Source organism: Strongylocentrotus purpuratus, unplaced genomic scaffold (genome assembly GCF_000002235.5).
Source record: "Strongylocentrotus purpuratus isolate Spur 01 unplaced genomic scaffold, Spur_5.0 spur5_contig_869, whole genome shotgun sequence".
Taxonomy (NCBI): domain Eukaryota; kingdom Metazoa; phylum Echinodermata; class Echinoidea; order Camarodonta; family Strongylocentrotidae; genus Strongylocentrotus; species Strongylocentrotus purpuratus.
The window spans coordinates 479,115-502,667 of record NW_022145578.1 but is presented as its reverse complement, the minus strand read 5'-3'; the positions used below and the strand labels follow the sequence as shown (position 1 = coordinate 502,667).

Below are 23,553 nucleotides of genomic sequence, written 5' to 3'. Positions count from 1 at the left end.
TGTATTATTTGTATAATATTATGTAACTAATACTACCAAGAGAGAGGGGGCGGGATGAAGACCAGGCGCGGATCCGGGGGGGCGAGCGGGCCTTGCCCCCCCCCCCCCCCCCCGCTAAAAAAAAAAAAAAAAAAAAAAAAAAAAGAGAGAGAGAAGGAAAAGAAGGGAAAGGGAAAAAAGAGAGCAAGGGAAAGAAAGAAGAGGACGAAGAAAAGAAAAGGGGAAGAAGGAGATCAGGGGGAGGGCGAAAGGGCCTTGCATCCCAGGCTGTTGCCCCCCCCCCCCCCAATAAAAAATAAGAGAGAAGGAAGGAAAGGGGGAAAAGGAAAAGAGGAGATAAAGGGAAGGACAAAATAGGAAGAAGAAAGGAAAAGAAGGGGGATATCGGTTGCAATTTTCCCGCCAACAAGTTGTGGATCGGGGGGGGGGGAGGCCCTTGCCTCCCCACCCCCCGCCCCCGCTAAAAAAAGAGAAAGAAGGAACGAAAAGGGAAAGAGCAGAGCTAAAAGGGAACAAAAAAGAGGAAAAAGAAAAGAAAAGGGTGAAAAGAAGAAGTGATCAGTTGCGGTTGATCCCGTCAACAACGTGTGGAGCGGGCTGGGGTCGAAAGGCCCTTCCCCCCCCCCCCCCAGCAAACCTAAAAGAGAGAAAAGGAAGGGAAAGGAAAGGGCAAGAGGAGAGAAAGGGCAAGAAAAAAAAGGAGAAAGAAGAAAGGTACACTGTAAAAAAATAATAGTCGAAATAACTCAATAAAATTGAGGAAAAGAATTGCCTTATTTTTATTAAGTAAATATTACCTACGACATCTTAAGTAGAATTTACTTATTTTGCTGAATAAATTTTGTACTCAGTTAAATCGAGTTACATTAACGTAAATAATTTAAGTATTGTAATCATTTTAGATAATTAAAAAAAAGCTATGATAGGATTACATATTGCACGATTTGGTACCCATCTAATCTAACAAGTAACATCCACTAATCATTCACTACTTCTATTTAAGATTAATCACTAATCACTAACACTACTTCTATTTAAGATTTAACCGTATTTATATATATATATCTACCACCATCACAAACTATTACATACGCTTCAATTCGACACATATTGAAAGGCTCCAAATTTTATATATACTTGATCGTAGCATCTTAAAAGGAAAATTGGTTGACAATTTCCTGAAATATCAAGTTTTGATTTGTTTTGAACTGGGTAACAATTAAAAAATGTCTTGTCTTTGCTTAGCCATGTTAAATGAATTAGTAAATGTTTTAAAGTCCTTAAATTTTCATTCAACCACAAAAAGAATTGTTTTATTTAAAAAAGAGTTTAATTTGGTCTTAATGAATATTCATAAATTATGTAAATATTTCTATTACGCACTGCATCGGTCCTTACTTTAAAAAGATAAGAATAATCAACATAAATTGTTTGAGTAATACGTATAATTTCTGATTTTGAGTTAAAATTACTAAATTAATACAAGCTGAAGTTCTTATGTATTTGATTTTACTTAAATATTCCACGTATGTTCTACTAAATTGAAAGTTTGAGTTAGCAAGACTTAAATTTAGTGCGTAAGTGGCAAAACTAATGTTTTCAAGTAAATTCTACATGGAAAATATACGTAAAAATTACCAATGAACAAATTCTTTTTTACAGTGTATATAGGGGAGCCAGTTGCGATTTTCCCGCCAGCTATGTGTAGATCGGGGAGGGGGGGGGGTTGAGTGTTGCCCCTCCCCCCGAATAAGATTCAAATGCGGTTTATTTCTTATTCAATATCGATGGTTTACAAAATTCTAAAATGACATAATTTTCTGAGATTTTTTCTCACTTTTTAGTAAATTATACTCTTTTATGCGTTTCACGGTTGGAAAATGACAAATTCCTAAATTTACAGCCAGGCAAGAATTATGCTTCTTGAGATGCCTACATGCCAGGGCCCGCGGAACGGCGGGGATCGGGAGCCTCTAGCTCTCCCCCCCCCCCCACTTTTTTTGGAAAAAAGTATATTAAAGAGAAATAGAAAGAAAGAGAGCAAGAAAGAAAGAATAGTTAACTGCCAGTTTCACAAAATATTGAGGTATCAAAATATGCTTATCTGACCGTGATTGAATGCCTAAAACCCCTAAGCTTCCGGGGGCTCTGCCCTAAGGATTCCACCTATGGCCCTGAGGCGGGCCCCTTGATGCTCATCTGACGGTAATATAATGCCTAAAACCCCAGAGCTTCTGGGGGCTCCGCCTGTTGGACTTCACGCCAAACAGTGTCCTGCCAGTGTCACAAAATAATAAGGTATAAAAAAATGCTCATTTGACCGTAATTAAACGCCTAAAACCCCTGAGCTTCCGGGGGCTCTGTTCCTTTGGGCCCAACCAAGGGCCCTAAAGCGGGCCCCTTGATACTCATCTGACCGTATATTAGTGCCTAAAAGTCTAAAACCCTTGAGCTACCGGCTCCGCCCCCTGACTCCCACGCCAATTTTTGACCTGCCAATGTCACAATAAGATATCAAAATATGCTCATCTGACCGTAATTAATGCCTAAAACCCTGGGCTTCTGGGGGCTCCGCCTGTTGGACTTCACGCCAATAAGTGTCCTGCCAGTGTCACGACTAAGGTATAAAAAATATGTTCATCTGACCGCAGGCGCGTAGCCAGGGGGTGGTGGGGGCGGTCCTTCAAAAAGAAAACGCCGGCCAAAAAAAGGAGAGGAGAGAAAAGGAAAATGGACGTAGGAAGAAAAAGGAGCAGACAAAGAACATTTTTGAAATTCAGACCAGGAATAAGAGTCTAGAACGGTACAAAGAATCGTCTTCTTTCTCTAATAATTTAATGAAACGTAAAAGCTTCCGCGCTTTGCGCGGGAGGGGGGGGGGCGAATTGAATTCGGACGAGGATTATTTTCGAGAACGGCACGACGAATCGTCTTCTTTCTCTAATAATTTAATGAAACGTCAAAGCTTCCGCGCTTAGCGGAGGAGGGAGGGGAAAACTCGCCCCTCCCTGCACCCACCCCACCCCAATTGCGTCACTACTGGTCACCATTACGTACCAATATTTGGTTAACATAATTTCAAATGATAAGAAATCCTAGATCCACGCCTGATGGAGACAGTGGCAATTGGAGAGAAACGTGTACGAAGAGTGAGCGAGACAGAGAAACAGGCTGAGGCAGATAATATAGAGTATCTGGGAGGATTTATTTGGAACCCGAAAAGAAAGTGCGTATATTCTAAAAAAATAAAATCACATTGCGATGACGAGTTTGTTCATGCCAGGGGCGGATCCAACCGGCGGCGAGGGAGGGGCCCCAATTCGTGAGAAAATATTAAGCGGCGACTTAGCCGACCGGCCGAATAAGTGGGGTAGTGCAGTGGCGGACTCAGGGGGGACAAAGGGGCACGAGCCCCCCCCCCCCCCCGGTTAAAAAAAGGGGGAAGGGGGAGAGAGAAAGAAGAAAAAGAGAGGGAGAAGAGAAACGGGGAGAGGAGAAATAGGAGGGGGAATGAAGAAAGGGGAAGAGAGAGGAGAGAAAAGGCGGAAAAGGAAGAAAGGGGGAAATAAGACGGAGGAGAGGGGGGGGGGGGGGGGGAAGGGGGGGGGGGAGAGTAATAAGACGGGAAAAGAAAAAAGGGGGATGATATAAGAAGGTGCTTTTTATAATCATGTCTTGGTGATTTAATGATTATTGCTTCCAATTTGATCTTCAACCCTTTCCCCCTTCGATTTAAACGATCTAGAAGTCAGTGATTGATTGTGGAAATTGTGTATATGTTACTGTTACAGTAGTGGGCTATATTGTTAATGTAACCTACTTTAAGTATTTTTATGCAAACTGCTAATTAACCATGCATGTGAGACCAGAAATGTCAGCTGCAGTAAACCCATACCGGGGGCATGTATTTGTCTTATTTCTAGTGGCACAATGAAAGAAGTTGAGTTCTCTCCAAAAAAAATTACTTACATGGAGGACAAGAGTTATTTTTGTTATTTCAAGTACATACCACTACCAGTAGTTCTATTCAAAGTTTATTGTAGTTTTCTTCTGTTGGAAAAACAAATCCTCTGCACATGCAAAATAATGATATCTATTTCATTCTTTATCTTTTTATTGAAAATGATATAAAGAAATTGTGTTTGGATATCAAATTTCATGAAATTGTCATGAATAGAGCATATTTTTCTGTGATTTGTTCACATATTTGTGGATCTCTTGGGCATATAATCATTTGCATATCATCCATGTTGACAGATTTCTACTCATGCAAACACTCTCACTCCTCACATCCTTATGCAACAAACATGATGTCATGTGGGACATGTTTGTTGTGATATCTTTCTTTTGTGGAACCTCATGTTTTTGCAAATAGAAATATATAATTATTCAGATGTTTACAGCATCTGAAGGGTTTCATTTTATTTATCCACTTTCTACAAGCTGGCACATTAGGCTAAAAAAAAAAATTGTTTGGTTGTCCTCGATTGCTATTCTGGGGAGTGTTTCACAAAGATCCTAAGTAGAACTTAACACTAAGTTGGACTTAAAAAGTATGGACAGCCATTGGAGCCTTAAAATGAAATATATTCAAAAGCAAAAATTGGAGTATTTTAGACTTTTCATCAATTCCACATCAAGAACATGAAATCTACCATGATAATAGAAAATATGAATGATTTGAATCAACATTTTATGCCTTCTAAAAAAAAAATTACAAAATATTTTCAAGGATGCTAATGGCTTCCCATAAATTTTAAGTCCAACTTAGAGATAAGTTCAACTTAGGATCTTTGTGAAACACCCCCCTGGAGTAGAGGCGGGCGGGCGGATTTTTTTTGTTGTTGATTTTTTTTAATTTTTTTTTAAAACTTCATTATTTGTGTGTCTTTTTTTTATTTATTTTTTCTTGATTTTTTTTTTTTTTTTTTTTTTGTAATAATTTTTTTTTCCATAAAAAAAATAAATAATTGGGATTGTCAAGCATTTAAACAAACAAGTCTATAAAACACTTTAATATGGTTAAAGACTAGTTTAATATACAATGAATATCAAGGCCAACACAGAAAGTATTTTGGGCTTTGAAATACAGCACCTTGGTACTACTTATAGCTACTTGCGCCCTCTATGTAGCAACAATGCCTAATCGGTGACCACTGGTCCCCCATTATCCTCTTTATCTTATATTAACTGAGAGCTGATTTGATGAGATAACCACCTGTCCAGTGACCTTGCACGATGGTCTAATCCCTCCTGTAAACTTGTACAGATGGGCTTTAAAATGAGTTTAAGAATGCTCAGAACCTGACTTGAATGAACAGCATTTTGACATAGAAAAATAAAAATGGCAAGTTTATTAAATACCTAATTGCGTACTGAAAAGACCAAACTGGCAACGGGACGCATTTTGATCCTTGCAAATGCATAAAAATGGTATGTTTGGCATTTAAGATTGCTCCCCCATAAAAAATTAAATTAAATTAAAAAAAAAAAAAAAAAAATTGAATTAAAAAAAAAAAAAATTAAAAAAAAAAAAAAAAAATACGAGTGCCCGAAAATGACGAGCGGGCGGTCGAGGACAACCAAATGATTTTTTTTTGGCCTTAGGGATGAATGATATAAAGTTGGCTGGAAGTTGCGGAAATATGTTCGGGAAGAAATGGTTTTCAGCTGCAAGCATAATATATGTTGGTAGACCTCCGACCAGACATTTCCCCTCAGAGTGTAAATTGATGAAAATGACTGGAAGGAAATTGAGATATAATAGATCCCTAACAGTGTCACACCATACAAATGAAAGCAGTCTTAATTAAGTCTATGCAAGAGCAATTGCAATTTTTTTTTTGCTCCAATTTTTGAGGAAATATTTAGCGGCGACTTAGCCAGCCGTTGAATAAGCGGGGGGAGGGGAGATTTTTTAAATGTTTTATTTAATGTTTTATTCTTATTTTTTGCCAGGGGGGTCGGACCATTCGACTACTCTGGGAGGTAGTTCTGACCCCTTCCAAGACACACCCCCGCTTGGTCGCTCCGCTCCATCGTTTTTCATATATTTCACCCCATGCGATTTTGTGCCCCCCCCCCCCGTAAGAAATTCCCGGATCCGCCACTGTAGTGAGCTCCATTTGTTTGGTTTGGCTCAACGAAGGGGGGGGGGGGGGCATGTACAGTAGGATTTCTTGTAAATCACTTCTTACAAAATAGCAAACTTCAGACTGGAAATTATTATTTACGATCCAATTTTCGTTTGAGAGTATGTGTTTATATAACAGAATTAATAACTTTACCAGCATAATTGAAGAAGTACCACATAATTGAAAAGAGTAATCAAAATCAAGTACATGTACTACCATTTATTACTGGCATGTTTTATCATTTATTACTTGAAGAGATGAGATGAATCTAAAAAGTACAATTATTTCACAATGCTGCAACATAATTGTGAAATAGAATTAATGCAATGTATACATTTCAAACAATTATATTATTTCATATCTAATCTTATCTGAAAGAAGATAAAGTAATCTCATTAATGAGTTTCATTTCCAGATAACTCACACACAAATAATGAGCATAAGAAAGGCACAGGATAGAATTGCAAATTTAAAGTGAAAGCTATTCCCTAGCTGAACAGTTTAGGACAGGGTTTATTTTTAGGGCAAAATCGGTCAATGACACATTGTTCTTCAAAATGGCAACACTAATATTTTTCTTTAATCACTACAAAGATAGAATAAAATGCCATTTCACTGAAAACAATAAACATGGGCAAGAATTCTGTCAACAAATTTTTAAAATGGCGAGTTTTTTTAAAGAAAAACAACGATTTTTAATCTCTCAACGTGTTATCAATTTAAGGATTTCAAAACTTAATTTTCTTTTAAAAATTCCTAGCATCAAATGAAATATAGTCATGAAATAAAATAGATGAAGAATGTTGCAGAAATGTTTGCCCTCTCTATTTGTGTATCTGATTTATTTTAAGGGCTCTAAAATCAAAATTTATTGAGCCAGACAACAAACTGTGGAATAATTGTCATGAAAGGGTTAATACAGTCATTGCAACAGTACAGTTCATGCAGAACAAAATGGTAACTTCTAATTACTAAGTGCTTCTTATTCTCATCAGCATCATCATGAGAAAGAAAACGATACAGAAAACACCCCTCCCCCTCACAAGAAATACACATTGAAGTTTCATTGATTATCAATCTAGAGGGTATTCTGAAAACTGTTTTCTATCATTAATGTCATATCAAATATAAATTGGAACAAACCATCAGTTTAATGTCTGTAGATGTCTGTAGATAGTTGGCTGTGTGTGAGCATATAGTTTGGACATTGCATATATTTATGCAATTTAAGCTTGTTATACAAAATTATTAACACACATGTTACAAGCACTAATTTGACTTATGTAAACAACAGAAATTCAGAATTTAAAAAAATGATACCTAAGGAATGAGAACTTTGTTTCAATTTTTTTCTTCAAATTTTCCTGCAGGTATTACAATTTTCATAAAGGCCGTGAATAATCTCCTGATACATATTCCTTTAGTACTCCAACACAATAATGTCATTATAGTATTTGCAAAATAACAGAGATATGAAAAAATGGCAATAAAAATGGCAACAAAAAAGCAAAATAAAGATGAAGATGGAAAATTGCAGCGTTTTTTGTCTTCAAAGTGCAGCATATCAATTAGGTCAAACCATAAGGAAACTGTCTACCAACAAATCAACTGTTACACTATATGGGATAGTTATGGATGTGAAATAACTATGTGGTAAAAAAAGGGGTTTTCCCCTTCAAAATAAAAAAATCATTATTGAAGCATACCTCACACCTAAAATATAACTAGTAACACATTTTGTCATTACAAGCATTTAAAATACTGCATGAATACTTGTACATGCAATGATGCAAATATACAATCCAAAATTATATGTATAGTGAAGCCTGTACATTAAGGGAGACTAGAAAGTAATCTTTATAGGTAGATGACTTTTTTGTACAGGTTCCTGTAGTACATGCTTCAATGAGAATAAGGATTCAATTAAACACAAGATCTGGGCCCTGTCTTATAAAGACTTGCGATTGATCCAAATCAATTGCAAGTCCTGTAATCAATCGCAAGTTTGCTGTCCCGTCTCTAATGTACATATTTGCGATTGATATCAATCGTAAATAAGTTACGATTTAACACGACTCTTTATAAAACGGGGCCCAGGTCTATATAGACAGTGGTATTTCTATACATTCCTATAGAACAATACATTGTGGTCACAAGTTTCAATGTTTTTAATTTTGCATTGGAATATGTTTGACAAAGATGGAACACAGGGGCCAGTTTGCTATTCCCCGTCATAAATTTTTGTTTTAAATCACAAACATTTTCTTTGCCTTGCGTCCATAATCACATCCTCCTCATAAAATATATGTTTGATATTGAGATACAGCTGTAAATGCCCATAACCATTCTCAGATCAGACCAACAGAAATGGGAGGGGGCAGGGCAAAAATGCTTGCTCTTTTCACTGGGAGTATTCTGTTTTCCGCTAAACCTTTGCTCTCTATATTCCAACATTAATTCTTATTCATTTTTATACAAATATATTTACCTGACGTTAATTTGAGTTATGATGGAAAACATGCATGCAATATAGAGATACTTGTTCTTAAATTTAAATTTCAGTTTTAAGAATGAATCTTCATCAATGGCAACAATTTTCACAATTCATATCAATGGATGTTATTCTATTCCTGCTATCTAGTACAAATTGATTTCATTTATCAGATCAGATCACTGAACCTTCTGCTTGAAGTAATTGTTGCTATATTAGTTCAACCATAGACAATCTTCTGAATGTCAATTACAAAAATGATAAATCCAAATACAGGAGAGGGCCTATTTTAGCCATTTTAAATATTTCAGATCATCAGAGCCCAGTTCAAACTGCGCAATTCAGGAATATTTCATAATGATAAATTGATGATAACAAATTAATTATATATATATATACATATATTATAGAGAAATTTAAAGATTACCAGCAAACACATTGGTTCTGTGTACCGTTTGGTCTTAAAGTGTACCAATCACCTTACAGAAAACACAAAACAATTGGTCTACATTCACATGCAGCCAGAATGGATAAAATCAACCTCAATAAACTTCACTCGGGTTTATATGGGCTAATGGATAAGGAGTATGAAGAAAATAATGAACAACATAAAATCGCAAACATAGAACCCAAGTCAGATATGGGTTCCGTGCGGGCCCCATAATTATTATGCGAGTGCGTACGGGTACATCAAGTGATCTACTCACAATTTCATTTTATTAATGTTAAAAGAGAGTGTACTTAAACTTGTAAAATCTTTTTACAGAAGTCATATTGAAAGTCATATTTTGAAAACAGCATTACAACTTGAAACTGCTAACATACAGAGCAGAATACAATTTGGTGATCGATAAGCTTTAAGCCAACATAATTAATTCTATATAGTGAAACATTTGGATCTAATTGTTTGGCTTATTAAAGGTAATGCTACCCTTAAACTGACCCTAATCCCTACCCTAAACCTAATAAAATGTATCAACCATAGGGCCAATGGCATTTCATGGGTGTTTGCATTGAATATGTACTGGTAATACAAATAGGCATTCTGGATTAGGATTCAACTGTTTCAAGCTCAAATACATGTACAGTATCTTGAACATCTATTCTAATAGAGTCCTTTTGGAGCCAGAAGGGTGCTGACTCTGCATGACAGTCCTTCTTGCTCCGAACAGATGATAACTGGCTCTACAAAAGTGGTCACGGTGATAAGGACAAAATTTAGAATCTATTCATGATGACTTTCATTGAATTCATAAATCTTGATAACAAATATATAATATATATATCTTCTTCTTCTTTGATTCTCTCTCACAGGCATATTAGATGTCTACATCTATAAAACTGGCCGCAATTTGAAATATATATTACTCTTTCTCTGGTATATTAATTCAGATAAACATGCACATACATATTTGGTGTTTGCTTAGAGAAAACAAAGAAATCGCACATAATACCTTTACACATTAACACAAAACAAAAAGTGAAAGAAATAATCTATGTTTTTAAAGCACAGTATCCCAAAACCAGCAGGTACACAATTGCAATCTTAGAGCTAACCTTGAGATCATATCATGGAATTGTATTTGGAGAAGACCTAGCTACAGGTCATGTTGAATTGATTATCATGCACAAAATGAAATGTATGGACTAGTAAAATATCAGAAAATTAAAGAAGAGAAAAACATACTGAAAATGACATTCACTAAAAAGCACAAGAACCAATGCCAGTGACGTACACTGATATTTCTTTCATAATCTTTAAGACATAATATACTTGAACATGTATCTCATGGGTACACCTTATCTGCTCGTTGATTCTATGAAGTTGATGCTTGATTCTATAAACAACACTATCGACTCTATAAACAAGGTTTCTTTGTTAAAAATTTGTATACAACTTCTCCTCTCATAAAGATTAGGGCTGTATGACTGGCCAATTCATTATTTCTTCTCTGCAGCAAAAGGAACATCACACTTCTCCAACTTCACAAAGACAGGTATATATGTAGAGGTCTATTTTGGTCTAATTATCTATAGATGAACCCCAGTGTAGCTTGCAAAGTTCAAAGGTCAAAGCAGCAACAAGTGATTTTGCAGAACGATTCTGATATAATCATGATATTAACATTCTATTCCTGATTTTAAGGCATGTATTACATCATGGAATAATGACTGCATGCCCTTCATACAAAGCAGTATAAATACGGCGTATCAAAATTCTAGGCCTTTGATTGGTCAAACTGCAGGCAAGAAATTCGCTACTGACTGCTGGGCAGTATAGCAAAAAAATATTGACTGGGCATAGTTCTACTTGCGCGTACAATACAAGGACGCAATGGTTGTGAGTGAAGTTAACACTGAATATGGGCAGTGAGACGCCAATGATCTTAGATGGGTAAATTTCCCCAGACTCTACAGATACATTCATTTTGTCAGGCATGTTTTGTTGAAATATCTCTTTTTAGACATTGGGATGCAGTATATCAAACAAATATCGACTGCTCATTTTGTGGTCAAAGGTTAAAATTATAGCTCCTCTGTGATCTCAAGACTGTACTATATGCCCCTCAACTTCATCTCAGGTCTCAGTACAGTTTTGAGATCACCTTGGGAAATAATTATAACCATGCCCCTTAAAGCAGTCAATATTTGTATATTATTACCCCGGCTCTAGCTACGATAATCGTAGCTCTCAGTGCATTTATGGAATACATCCTACCAGGTACACAATTAGTTCACCTATAGGAAAAGTGTCGCAATCGTAGACGTTGATTAAAATCTGTCCGTGGGACGGAATCAAACCCTATACCTTGTGACTTATCAACTCGACATCAACAACATTTTCCTGGGCGTAGCAAGAGTGTCCAATTTAAGGATCAACCACTTGATTACTGCTTCTCATCTCCGAAGCAATATGAAAATCCACCTTCTTCCACTTGGCAAAGACTCGCTTGCTGTCTGGGTCATCATTGTACATGAAGAAGAAGCTCTTTGGGCTCAGGTTATATCCAAGTTTCCATTCATCCTGACGCTTGAACTCCAAGACTTGTCCAAGCTGGTTACCACATTTGCATTCCAAAATGCCTTTATCGGTAAAGAATGGTAGAAATGGGAGGATAATAGTTATATATAGTTTATATAGTTCACTTGTATCAGAGATATGCAATGGGGCACTTGATACTGCGGTTGCTTTCTTCGCGTCTCTGCACTATCACTCGTTTGCCACACATGTAATTCTGGAAAAAACAATAGGCACCAATTGACGGAACGATTGCCTTGTGCAACACAATGAGTTTGCAAAATTACGGTACCCATTTGTAACTGGAAACAGTTGAATATATTTAAGCCTCTGGTATATCTATCCCATAATAAATACAATGTGGCCCAAGAAGAGTATTTGTATGGTTTACATGTACATGTATATAGTGTTAAAAGCAAAGACCAGTAAACGGCCTCCCCCCCCCCCCCCCCCCTACCAAAAAAAAAAATTAAAAATTAAAAATAAATATATATAATCACAATTATAAACAACAAATATTTGACTGCATCTCATATATGCCTCTGCCCTAAATTCAGTATAGGAAAGGATGGAATTATTCCTGACATATCACAATGAAAACAAAAAGCCTTTGATCAAATGTATACTGACGACTATGTATAATCCCGAACTACTAGCCCCAAAATGTAATTCTGTCACCATGTTTGAAGCTCATACCTCAAGAAGTTCTAGACAGTGATACATGTATCAAGGGTAATACATGTACCTCTATTTAAAGAAATTGACCTCTATGACCTTTGACCTACTTCCCACAAAATCTAATCATAAGATTGTCTCCCAATGATGATAATTTCAGAAATTAACCTGTGAACTTTGACCCTTGACCTAGCTATTTAGCCAATATCCAATCAGATTCTCTTTCCATGTTGATACATACTGCCACTAAGATTGAGCCTCATATCTCTGGTGATTCTTGAGATATCGTTATAACAAGGCTAATATCTAGAATTTCAGAAATTGACCTCTGTAACCTTCAGCCTTTGATCTATCAACATAAAATCTGATCAGAATGTCTTCCTATGATAAAAAATATTGAAGTTATCACCATGTTTAAGCCAAATAATCTTTATTGTTTTAGAGATTTTGCAAAAACGATGCTAATAGCTTGAGTTTCAGAAGTTGACCTCAGTGACCTTTGACCTAGGTTCTCCAATATCTACTAGGATTGTTTCCCCATGGTGTTACATACTATCATCATATTTTAAGTGGTTCTTGAGATATCGCGGTAACAAGAAAGCGGGACGTACGGATCGACAGCGCAAAAACATAATGGCCCAAATTCACAAAGGAGGTTTAAACCCTTATTTACATAGCCCATGGTCTATAATTAGTGCAAAATAAGCATGAAACAGTCAGAGTCCAATCTTAGATGCAAAGGTAGGCTTATTTTGTGCTAATTTTAGATGAGGGTTTAAACCATGGGATAAAATTAAACCTCCTTTGTGAATTCGGGCCAGTACCTCCGGCACCACCTTTGGTGGGGGGAGGCATAACAATAAATAAACCCAATATAAAAAGTCACTTTTTAACTTTAATCAGATCATATTTACCCTGACAGAATTTCTTTATAAGAATAATACATGTATATAAAGCTGATACATGTATTTCAAATACACTGCTTAAATAGAACCCAATGTGTACAAAGCAAAGTATATATTTTGTTGTGATTGGTCACCTCAACGTTCTCAATCATTCCTAGTTCGATCAAGGCTAGACCGATCCAGTGGATCGCTCCAGAGGTTCACTTCGTTTTATGTACACACTCACGAGCTAGACCGCTCCTGTTGCTGGGATAGCAAAGGTCAGAAGGGGAAATGTTTCGCACGGAATTTTAAACGAATAGAGTGCCTCATCTTTGTCATTTTACTTTCCTTCGCTATCCTTTCTGTTTCTTCCTTCCATCGCCTTCTATTACATGTACGTTATTCATTGTTTATATTGTTCTATCATTCTCTCTTTCTGTCTTTCCTTATGTTATTCTTTGTTTCTTCCTTCTATCACTTCTCTTGTGTTATTCATTGTTTTTATCATTCTATCGTTTTCTCTCTATCTTTCTTTATATTATTCTCTGTTTTTAATCGTGTACTGTAATCTCTTTCTCTTTTTTAATCCTTTCCCGCCAAAAACATACTCATTTAGTTTCCGGTTGAAGATCACTTCCTGGCACGGTTTGTGTACACACTGAAAGCTGTAACAGTCTGGGGCGATCTAGGAAGCAAACCGATCCAGAAGATGACACTCGCAGCAGTTAGACCGATCTAGCCTAGATCAGTATAGCATGGATTGGTCTAGGAATGAGTGAGAACAGGTTCTTAGACTTACCGATTCTTCTGGACTCTTTAAAAGTCATACCACTGGTTCGAACAATGCTTGTCCTGTCAGCAATTATAGTGGGGTCACGACAGGTGTAGTTGGATAGTCTCCTCTCCAGGTCAGATGATTTGCAGATGAATTTCCCACAGTCATTGCCGCGGCACAGAAGCTTGACATCTACATGCTGGCTCTCCTCTTGCTGGATTCTCTCCCTTTCTTCTTTCTCCTCAATGTCCCTAATGATGGTCAGCTATTAAAGAGGGAAGTGAAAGAACCATCTATTAAGGTCTTGATCATTATCTCATAAGTTTTAAATTTATTTGTTTTCACATTTACATAAAAGCCTTTAGGACTTATACAAGTTGAAGAGTTGGGTTACGAAACAACACAGATAGACAACTGAAATCAAGAACAGCACACTGTAAAATGTGTAAAATAGTTTGTGGACATGTTGTATATATCAAATCAACCCCTCAAACAATACCGGTACTCAACATTCTCTGTTAACAGTTATTAAGAGTATAAAGAAAACAAAAGATATATAAACTCAGACTCTGGTTCCTTGCATATCCTTATCTTAAGCAAATGCATACAGATCCACTGCATACATTTGAATATCTTTTAATACAGAAGTAACATTTGAAGCTAATATTTTGAATATAGTATAAGTATAGCTGCATGGAGCCCGTAACATACAGTGCAACATACTTTTTCAATAATCCTCCTCTTTAAAATCACTAAAAACTTTTCATATTAATCTGCTGATTTTAAGAGACACACAATAAACTCCAAAGTTTTTCTGAAGTGCATGGAAACTTGATATCATAATTGAGCTGTAAAAGAATAGAATATTATTATCATGTAATATTCATGGCAGATTTTGATTTACACATACCTGCCTCTGACGTATTTCTTGATGCCACACATGTTTTGGTAAGGCGTTTGCTTCCCGAATCGCTTTATCCATCTCCGTAACCCTCTCTCTGTTCTTGTGTTCTCTTGCTTCATTAACTGATCCCCTACACACAAAATAGTAGTTTGGGTAAACTAAAGCTTCAAAATCCAGGACAATTTCATCCAAGAAAATCATCCCAATCAACTCTTTTCCCACTTCCCAGTATCCAATGAGAGAGCCAGGCTATGGTGACCTAACTGTCCTATGCTATATGATAATTATTTAGGGAAAAAGATGTTTTCATGGACAACAGACAGTTTTGCAAGTGAAAGCTTGTTGAGGTGCCGTAAACCGCCCCCCAAAAACTTTTATTTTGTTGTGGTTTAAATAAATGGCAAGTGTGCACAACAAATGTCCAGTACGCAGTGATGGATCCAGGGGGCCCAGGCCCCCTCCCCTGGCGCTCAATGGGGGGGGGGGGGTACGATTTTTCAAATTTTCGAGGGCAAAAAAAAAAATAGTGCTCACTACCCCCCCCCCCCCCCCCCCCCCCCCCTTTTAAGAGCAAATTGATGTCAGAGCAAACTTGATCTTACCTCTCAACGATGAGATAGCATTTGGATCCTTCTTTTCTTGCTCGTCCCTTTGCTTGCACCGTTCCAATCTCATTGCTGACAAAGTTGTACCTGATGATTACGTTGCAAGCAGGAATATCCAAACCTTCCTGGACAATATCAGTGGCCACAAGGAGATTAGCTCCCCGAGTGACCCCACCGGGATTAGCTTGATCTGCTTTATAATGAAACAAACACAATAGATCACACATTGTTGTACTAACTATTATCAACAAGTATTATGTGCATGTATATTCCTACAAACCCCTTGAATATTACTTGATTGTTATATTACAATGTTTTATAAATACACTATAGCCGAGTTATCTTAGGCTTTGGTTTCAAAAGGTTAAAACGTGATGGGTTACCTTTTATGGAACGGTCAATTCATCATGAACTCCCAGTGCCAAGCATTTGAGTCTTATTCTGCTCCGAATTCTGTAAACTGGCTTAACAATACCTGTTTTATCTGTGGGGGAGCAATCTTTAAAGGTAAAGACCAGTTTTGGAAACGCCCCCTTCTCCAAAAATGAAATGGAAGCTCTTATTACCAATCATGTGAAAGAATATGTTTTGACTAATACGTGATGATACAAATTTTGCAGTACACACCAATACTTATGCTAGATGATCAACCTTTTCTAATCGATTCCACAACGTTTCTTTCACAATGCAATCGCATGAACAGAATTGGTCTTTAACTTTAAGAGCAGATTGATATGATACACAAACATAAAGACAGCATCCTCAAACATTCTAAAAGACATTACCGCTTTTGAAGGCATCTAACGCAGCTTCTTGTCTTGTTAGTGTTAGTCCTTGATCAATCTCTCTGCTCTGTCCGACTATTCGGACTGGCTGAATTGGAGGTCTGAGTTTCTTCAGTTCTTCAGAATCTTTGATGAAATTCAGCAAGGCATATGTTGCAAAACGTGTCCTTGCTAGCACAATCCCTACACGGAAAACAATTTTATTAAATAATTTTAATATACTTCAAAGTATATGTCTGTCACTACTCCTGTTTTTTTTAAAAACAAATCTTATAAGCCAAATCAAACATATTGGGCAAGATAGGACGAGCTCATATTCAATTGACATCAAAAGGTCATCCACATCTTGCATTTCAATCTATAACATAGGAGTTGTTATGTGCAAAACTAAAAAGAAAGTTCATTCTTTAATTAATTGAACTATTTAATACAACACATTTACATATTTATGAAGATATAAATGGTATTGTTTGACACTAAATTTTTCCCCACTTGACATTCCATCACACATAAAATGATTTTATCGTGTGGCAGTGCTTTGCATCACTATGTGGCATAACAATTGAAGATCTGATAAAATCCACGATACTCACCTTTTGATTCCGGTTCCTTGCTATACACCCTCTTGATCATCTCATGTAGACAGAGTAACTTGGGATTAGACAACGGATTCTCCTTACTTGCTAGTTCCGTCAGCTCCTGCAAGTTCTTCTCATAGATCATCCTACAGTGTCGCCCATCCCTTAGTTCATCCTGTTTCCCCTTTGTCTGTAGCTTGAAGATCTCCATAGATTCTAGTGCATCCTTAGCACGTAAATCATTGTACAGCAGTAAGGCTAGGTTTAGACGGAACAGATAATTGGCACAGATTTCAAGGTTGGGGAAGCGAAGCTCTGCACAGGCACGAATCTTGGCAATCCAGTTCTCGTACTCTTGAGTTCCATATGCTGGGGAGTAGAATGCGATGCCTTTTGAGGTGAAGTCATCCTGGTGCTTGTTAAGGACGTTCTCCTTAATCTCTCCCATGACGGTTTCCAGAATTTTAATAAAACGGGAACTTTCTGGGGTTAACTCTCTCTTAGGGACTGGAATTATCCGATCCTCTTCAGGCGTCTTGTTGCATTGCTTCATTTCTTGCACATTTTCTGGCTCGGTGACAATCTTGACTTCAGAGCTATCCAAGTTTGCACATAGCGTAACAATGTGACCATGTGCATCATCAGAAGTGCCTGTACCAACCGATGCAGTTAGCCCTAGGAAAGAAATGTATTCAAACAGAACATTGAGTTCTGGACCCTGTCTTATAAAGAGCTATGATTGATTTAAATCAATCAATCTGAAAGCTTTCACATGCATGTGATAGAATATTATCATAGCAACATCTCACCAACATATACTCCTGAAACTGCAATTTATGACTCAAAATAACTTAAAACTTTGGACGAAATGCTTGTGGAGTCTTGTCTCATCCTTTAATTTTTCTGTTGCTTTTCAGTTTGTAATTTTCAGGAATACATAGCCCATTTGACTAATGTTGATGATTCCAGAATCTCATAATACACGACTAGAATACTAATGTTAATTTTCAGTCGCTGATGGTAGTCCACTTTTCATTCAAATATGAAGTGGCAAACCTTTTTTTTACTGGGTTTTGCTGCTGCATATTTCGACAGGCCTTTAGTCAGCCAAACCGGGCAGAAATTTAAGAATGTAAATCAATTCTGGACAACTTACCAACCACCTGGGGTATTCCTCCTTGGGGACGTTTTACAGGCTGTCCTACAGGCCACTGCTCTTCAGGTATTCCTTGCTGAACTAGAACAGCTTTCTTCTCCATCATGTAATGTCGCATGATTTCATTGTAAGGATGGTTCAGGGTGGTGTGGTGACATTCATCAAATATCAGCATAGACACTTCAGGTAGCTTGAATTCATTCTGAGTCAGGGCATTCACTAACACCTGGGCAGTTATCATCAAGACTCTTACATTACCTTTCCCTAAGGCATCACGGAACATCTGCCCTTCCGCAAGTGATGTAACCTGCCCTGAAACGAAAAGATCTTGGAAGCAATCTCGCTGCTGCTTCTTCAAGTGCCTTGTAGGAACAATGAAGATGGCTTTGAAGTCATCTTCTTTGCCAGCTTCCTTCATTTTCATCATATTTTTGTAGCAAATTTGAGCTGCTGTGATGGTCTTTCCTGACCCCGTTGGAGCACAGATTACATAGTTGACACCTTGGAGTCCTGGGTCAGCTAATTCCACCTGGTAGCCTCTCAATATAACCTTCTTGTCTGTTGGAGGTTGAGGGAAGTCAAGAATGGAAGAATCAAGTGCCCCTGCTGCAGATTCACCTACTTGCTCTGGATCTGATGCAGAATCTCTGACAACATCTGCTGGGAGAACCTCTGCTCTAGAAGGTGCATTTGCACAATCTCTTACCGTGTCGCCTTCACCAATGACAGGCTGTTGTTGGCTTGGATTACTCTTAACACTCGTCCCAATCTCCTCTTCCTCAATGAGACTGAGTTCAAGGAGAAGTCTTTGGATAACATCCCTTAGATGATCAGGTGTTGAGGATGGTTGGATCACATATTCTAGGGTGTGTTTCATGTTACCAGCAGCCCGCAGAGAGGAAGGTGCTCGAATCTGTATCTGTGAAGCTGCTTGTTCATCACTAGTGCGCAAGGATCTTGCTGAACTTATCATTGATCCTGAACTGGAATGTGAAAGCTGCTCAGCATTAGCATTACCTGAATGGCCAATTTCAGCTGGATCGTTGCTCGTAAGTGGCGATGCTGTACTGATGACTGAGTTTGAGTTAGCAGGAGACGGATGAGCAGGGGTAGCTGAAGCAGGCTTACCTTGCCCTGGTTCCATACTACTTTGCATTGTTCGGAGTGGCTCTGAGCTCTTCAAGCCATGATCAACAGCCGCAGGATTACCCACAGGTTCATTGATTTTTAGAGATCTCGGTAAACTAACTGAACTGACATCTTGACCAATGTTGGCATGGACCACTCCAACAGATGACTGGTCACTGGGTAAACCTTGCATTTGGACGACATTGCTTGGCATTGGTGGCAATGGCTCTGTGCTCTTTAATCCATGACTAGAAGTAGTCCCAGCACCAGGATTTGGGCTTAATGCTGAGCTCTGTTGTGGGTTTCCACTAGTAGGAGAAGCTGCTGGTGTTGAACCCTGTGACTGTGAGCCAGGGACTTTGCATGGTGGATCATAAGCTGTTGCTCTAGGTGAAGTGGTAGGGGAAGCTGCCGGTGTTGAACCCTGAAACTGTGAGCCTGGAACCTTGCATGGTGGTTCAAAAGATGTTGCTCTAGGTGAAGTGGTAGGGAAAGCTTCCGGTGTTGAACCCTGAAACTGTGAGCCTGGGACTTTGCATGGTGGTTCATAAGCAATTGCTCCAGGTGAAGTACCACCTTGATGATATCTTGGGCTGTTGTGTGGTGGAGAGACTGGATAATATGCAGGAAGCTGACCTAGGGGTGTGCTTGGGGATGGAATAGGACCTTGGCTAATATTACTACCCACAACAGGTAATCCAGGAGACGGCGGGTTTGGAGCAGGAGTTCCTGATCCACAAGGGCTTGTAGATCCTTGTCCTTGGCTTCTTGTCTGAGAATCCTTGTACTGTTTAAGCTCTTCTACAATTCAGATTGAGGTGAAACAAAAGATGGAAAAAATTAATAAAACCAGTGGCAATGAAATATATGCAGCATAATTGTAAAACAATGACATTTTTAAAATAGGAAGAACAGGAAAGTGTCCGCACTATATCTCTTTATTTCTCTTGTATAAACAAAAATCATGCATACCGAAATTTCACTGCTTTAACAAAACAAGGGAAATGGCCTGCATTACGCAATTCGATATGAAGACAAATTGAGGTTGGGACATTATTTATAGCCAGGATGGCCCATAAGCAGGCCCCTCAAAATAAAATCCTCTGAATATATTCAGCATTTTGAAGTGAATATTGACTAAGAATCATCAGAAGAATTATTTACTATAATTTGTACCAAGATCGATAACTTTAATAGAATATGAACAAATAACAGAAATTGGTTTATTAATTCTCATATTAAGTTGTGAAACATCATCCAAGTCTACTGACCTAAAAATGACCTTTGACCTTGACTTTGTGGCCTGGAATATGTGTCATAGGAGTTGTGATTTGATAACCCTTATGTACAGGCGCGGACGCAGGGGGGGGGGGGGGGGTTTGAGGGTTAAACCCCCCCCCTTTGGTATTTTGTATGTGTGTATTTTTGAGAACCCCCCCCCCCCCCCCCCCCCCCTTTGGGAACTTAAAAAAAAAAAAAAAAAAAATTAATTAATTTTAAAAAAAATTATAAAAAAATAAAAATATATACCAATTGCTGACCTAAAAAGATGACCTTACCCCCCCCCCAACGGAGCAAAATGTCAAATTTTCAAATTTCGAGACCAAAAAAAAAAGAAGTGTCCTCATACCCCCCCCCCCCCCCCCCCCCCCCCCCCCAGGTGTATACAGATGTATAAGTTGTGTGTTTATCATAAGTTTTGGTAAATGATTTTTTAGTCAGACTATAGTGCGCTTAGAGACACCCGTATTAAGCGCCAAATTAATATTGTGTATTATTATTGTTATTAATTGTTATATCCCTCATGTATAGTTGTTTGCATTAATTGTACAAAGCACGAAAAAGGTATAGATAGGTACTATCTACCTGAGATAGTACTTATTGTAAAGTAATTTTTTGCTGCTACCCCACTTGCCCAACCTTGCCCATTGAATACGCATAGCAAAGTAGGTTACGCGAGTCAATGTCAATGTCAAATGAGCGCGCATCGACTGTATTAGATGTATGCATGTTGCGCTTTGTAAAATCTAGCTGAAGCTAAACTGTCTGCAGAATCAGTTCTTAATTATGTAAAATTCACTTTAAATAGACCTTATTGCCGATGTGGGATATAAAACAAATATTAACCTCCTTTACTCGGGCAATGGATACAAACTATCATCGCCTCGGGGATCTCGGGGCTACCATAGATAGTAGCCCCGATCGAGATCACCTCGGCTATGATAGTTTGCACCATACCCTCGTAGTCGATTAATATTTGCTTACTATCAAAAGTTCTTTGACTGAAGTTAGATCCCATATTTTTAGGGTCTATAGCCGTTGCCAATGAAAAGGATTTTAGTGACCGCCAACCCCCGGTGCCCTCTGGTACTTGTGATAGTTGGTCCTGTGTGCTTGTCATGTCATTGAATTAATATTTCTTCTGAATGGTTAAAATTCTACTGTTTAGATCTAGCAAAAATCTGACTTGGACGACAAGCGCACAAATCGTAGGCGTAGCGAAGACTTATACGTCTTATATGCCCGGCTGGCGGCCCAGGACGCGTCTTTTTCTAACCTAGACCAACAATTTCTGTCTCTTTCGTTCGTTAGCCTCTGATTTGGGTAGGGTCGACTACCCAAAATGGCCAAATCAGAGCCCAACGAACGAAAGAGACAGAAATTGTTGGTCTAGGTTAGAAAAAGACGCGTCCTGGGCCGGGCATATGACAGGCTAATCTTTTTTAATGCTTATTATAATTACCATACTTCTGCATGACTGTGTTGCATATATCCTGACGTCCAATCTCATTCAGGTCTTCAAACAGTTCCCATGGATCGTCCTCGCCATAACCAAAATCGTTTGGTCTGTTCGACATGTAATCAAGAAAATGGTAGAAATCTTGCTCACATTCTTCTGTATCCTTCTTGGGTAATTGTTTTAAATACACCAAATCCTTTCGATCCTCTTTAGTCAAATTTTTCTTAATATGCAGCAAAATACTCCTGAAAGTGGGTTTTTTCTTAATTTTGAATTCAGCAGCCATCGCGAAAGAAAAATTATACGAAATATTATGTACTGTATTAACCTTTTTTTCAGGTCCATTCACTCACATAGCTGTAGACGGGCGAGTCTAGTAGAGTGTATGTACACGCACCGGTGGTATAGTTGCGCTGCACATAAGGTATGATCGAGGTTACTGACGCCCGATTGCATTCAAAGAGGGGTCAAATTATTAGTCAAGATTTTGTGTGTGGCTTTTTGTTTTTGTTATTAAGAAATCAATTGATTAATCTTTTTGACTTTGCTCTTTATATGATTATGTATAAATAATATCAGTCAAAAGTATATAAAATAGCATTAAGTTATCAAAACTGGAATAAGTTTTGAAGGAGTAATCCCCCACTTTTACGAGTGGTATGATCTAGCTTGGCAGTGGGGAATCCCCAAAATTAGGTTCAAAACGATGAATACATCAGGATGACGTCACTAAAGCTGATGGAATCTTTGCGATGACAATTTTGATTTTCATAATTTATGTGATGGAATAATGGAATTAGCAGTTCAAGTGCATGACATCCATTAGTAGATAAACAGGGGCCACCCTATATCATTTAAAGCAGTAAGCCTATCCACCAATCAAATATGTCTGCTAATGAATGTTATTGTTGGTATGGTAGAAAGAGGGAGAGACTCTGTTCACAAAGAAAATTTAAAACGTGAGAAATTGACATGGTGTTTTCTGGCATAATTAAAATGTTGCTTCCATTTCATATTTATACAACATATATTAGAGACAGCGCTCCGGGGGGGGGCACTGGGGTCACAGTGCCTCCTCCCCACTTTTTAAAGTACCCCAGAAGTGCCCCTTTACATAGGAAAAGTGTCCCTGTAACATTGTAAGAAGTGCCCCCTTTTTACAGAGAAAGTGCCCCTTTAACATTGTAAAAAGTGCCCTTTCATAGAAAAGTGCCCCCGTTTCTTTGACAAGTGCATCTATTACTTTGTAAAAGTACTCCTTTCCCTTTTCACCTCTGATAAGTGCCCATTTTTTTTTTACACGTGCCCCTTTTTCTTCGACAAGGTTCCATTTTCCATTCTCATAAGTGCCCTTTTTTAATCTCTATAGTAAGTGTCCCTTTTCAGGTACGAGAAGTGTCCCCTGATAATTGCCCTATAAAAATCTGAGAGATGCCCATTTTACTTTGACAATAATTATTGCCCCTTTCCTTTTTAATAACTACCCTTTTTTAAATCGTATAAGCGCACCTTTTATTTTCATATGTGCCCCTTTCTAATGAGTTCCCCTTTTTCCTTATGATTTAAGAGCCTCTTCCCCTTCTCATAAATGCCCGTTTCCACCTATGAAAAGTGTCCCTTTCATATCTGATCAATGCCCCTTTCACCTCTTATAAATGCATCTATCAAGTTGATAG

General features: G+C 38.0%; 1 protein-coding gene across 2 annotated transcripts; it reads right to left on the bottom strand.

Moving 5' to 3' along the window:
- Positions 1 to 9,033: 9,033 nt before the first annotated feature.
- Positions 9,034 to 22,253, bottom strand: LOC577076 (interferon-induced helicase C domain-containing protein 1). 2 transcript variants are annotated; one of them, XM_030976116.1, is made up of 8 exons: positions 21,881 to 22,253; positions 18,010 to 19,938; positions 16,869 to 17,528; positions 16,276 to 16,458; positions 15,488 to 15,683; positions 14,892 to 15,015; positions 14,006 to 14,246; positions 9,034 to 11,709 (listed from the first exon to the last, which is right to left on the bottom strand). In XM_030976116.1, the coding sequence occupies exons 1-8, from the start codon at positions 22,161 to 22,163 to the stop codon at positions 11,495 to 11,497; spliced, it is 3,831 nt and encodes a 1,276-aa protein (XP_030831976.1). In that variant the 5' UTR covers positions 22,164 to 22,253; the 3' UTR covers positions 9,034 to 11,494. The 2 variants fall into 2 exon arrangements, with proteins under 2 accessions (XP_030831976.1, XP_030831983.1); XM_030976123.1 differs by having other exon boundaries at positions 15,488 to 15,680.
- Between the last annotated feature and the right edge of the window lie 1,300 nt (positions 22,254 to 23,553).

Coding starts and splice junctions, on each gene's coding strand:
- LOC577076 (XM_030976116.1), bottom strand. CDS start 22,163: ATGGCTGCTGAATTCAAAATTAAGAAAAAACCCACTTTCAGGAGTATT. Junction 19,939..21,880: donor CACAGTCATGCAGAAGTATG/GTAATTATAATA, acceptor TCTGAATTGTAG/AAGAGCTTAAACAGTACAAG. Junction 11,710..14,005: donor TAAAGAGTCCAGAAGAATCG/GTAAGTCTAAGA, acceptor TTACCGATAAAG/GCATTTTGGAATGCAAATGT.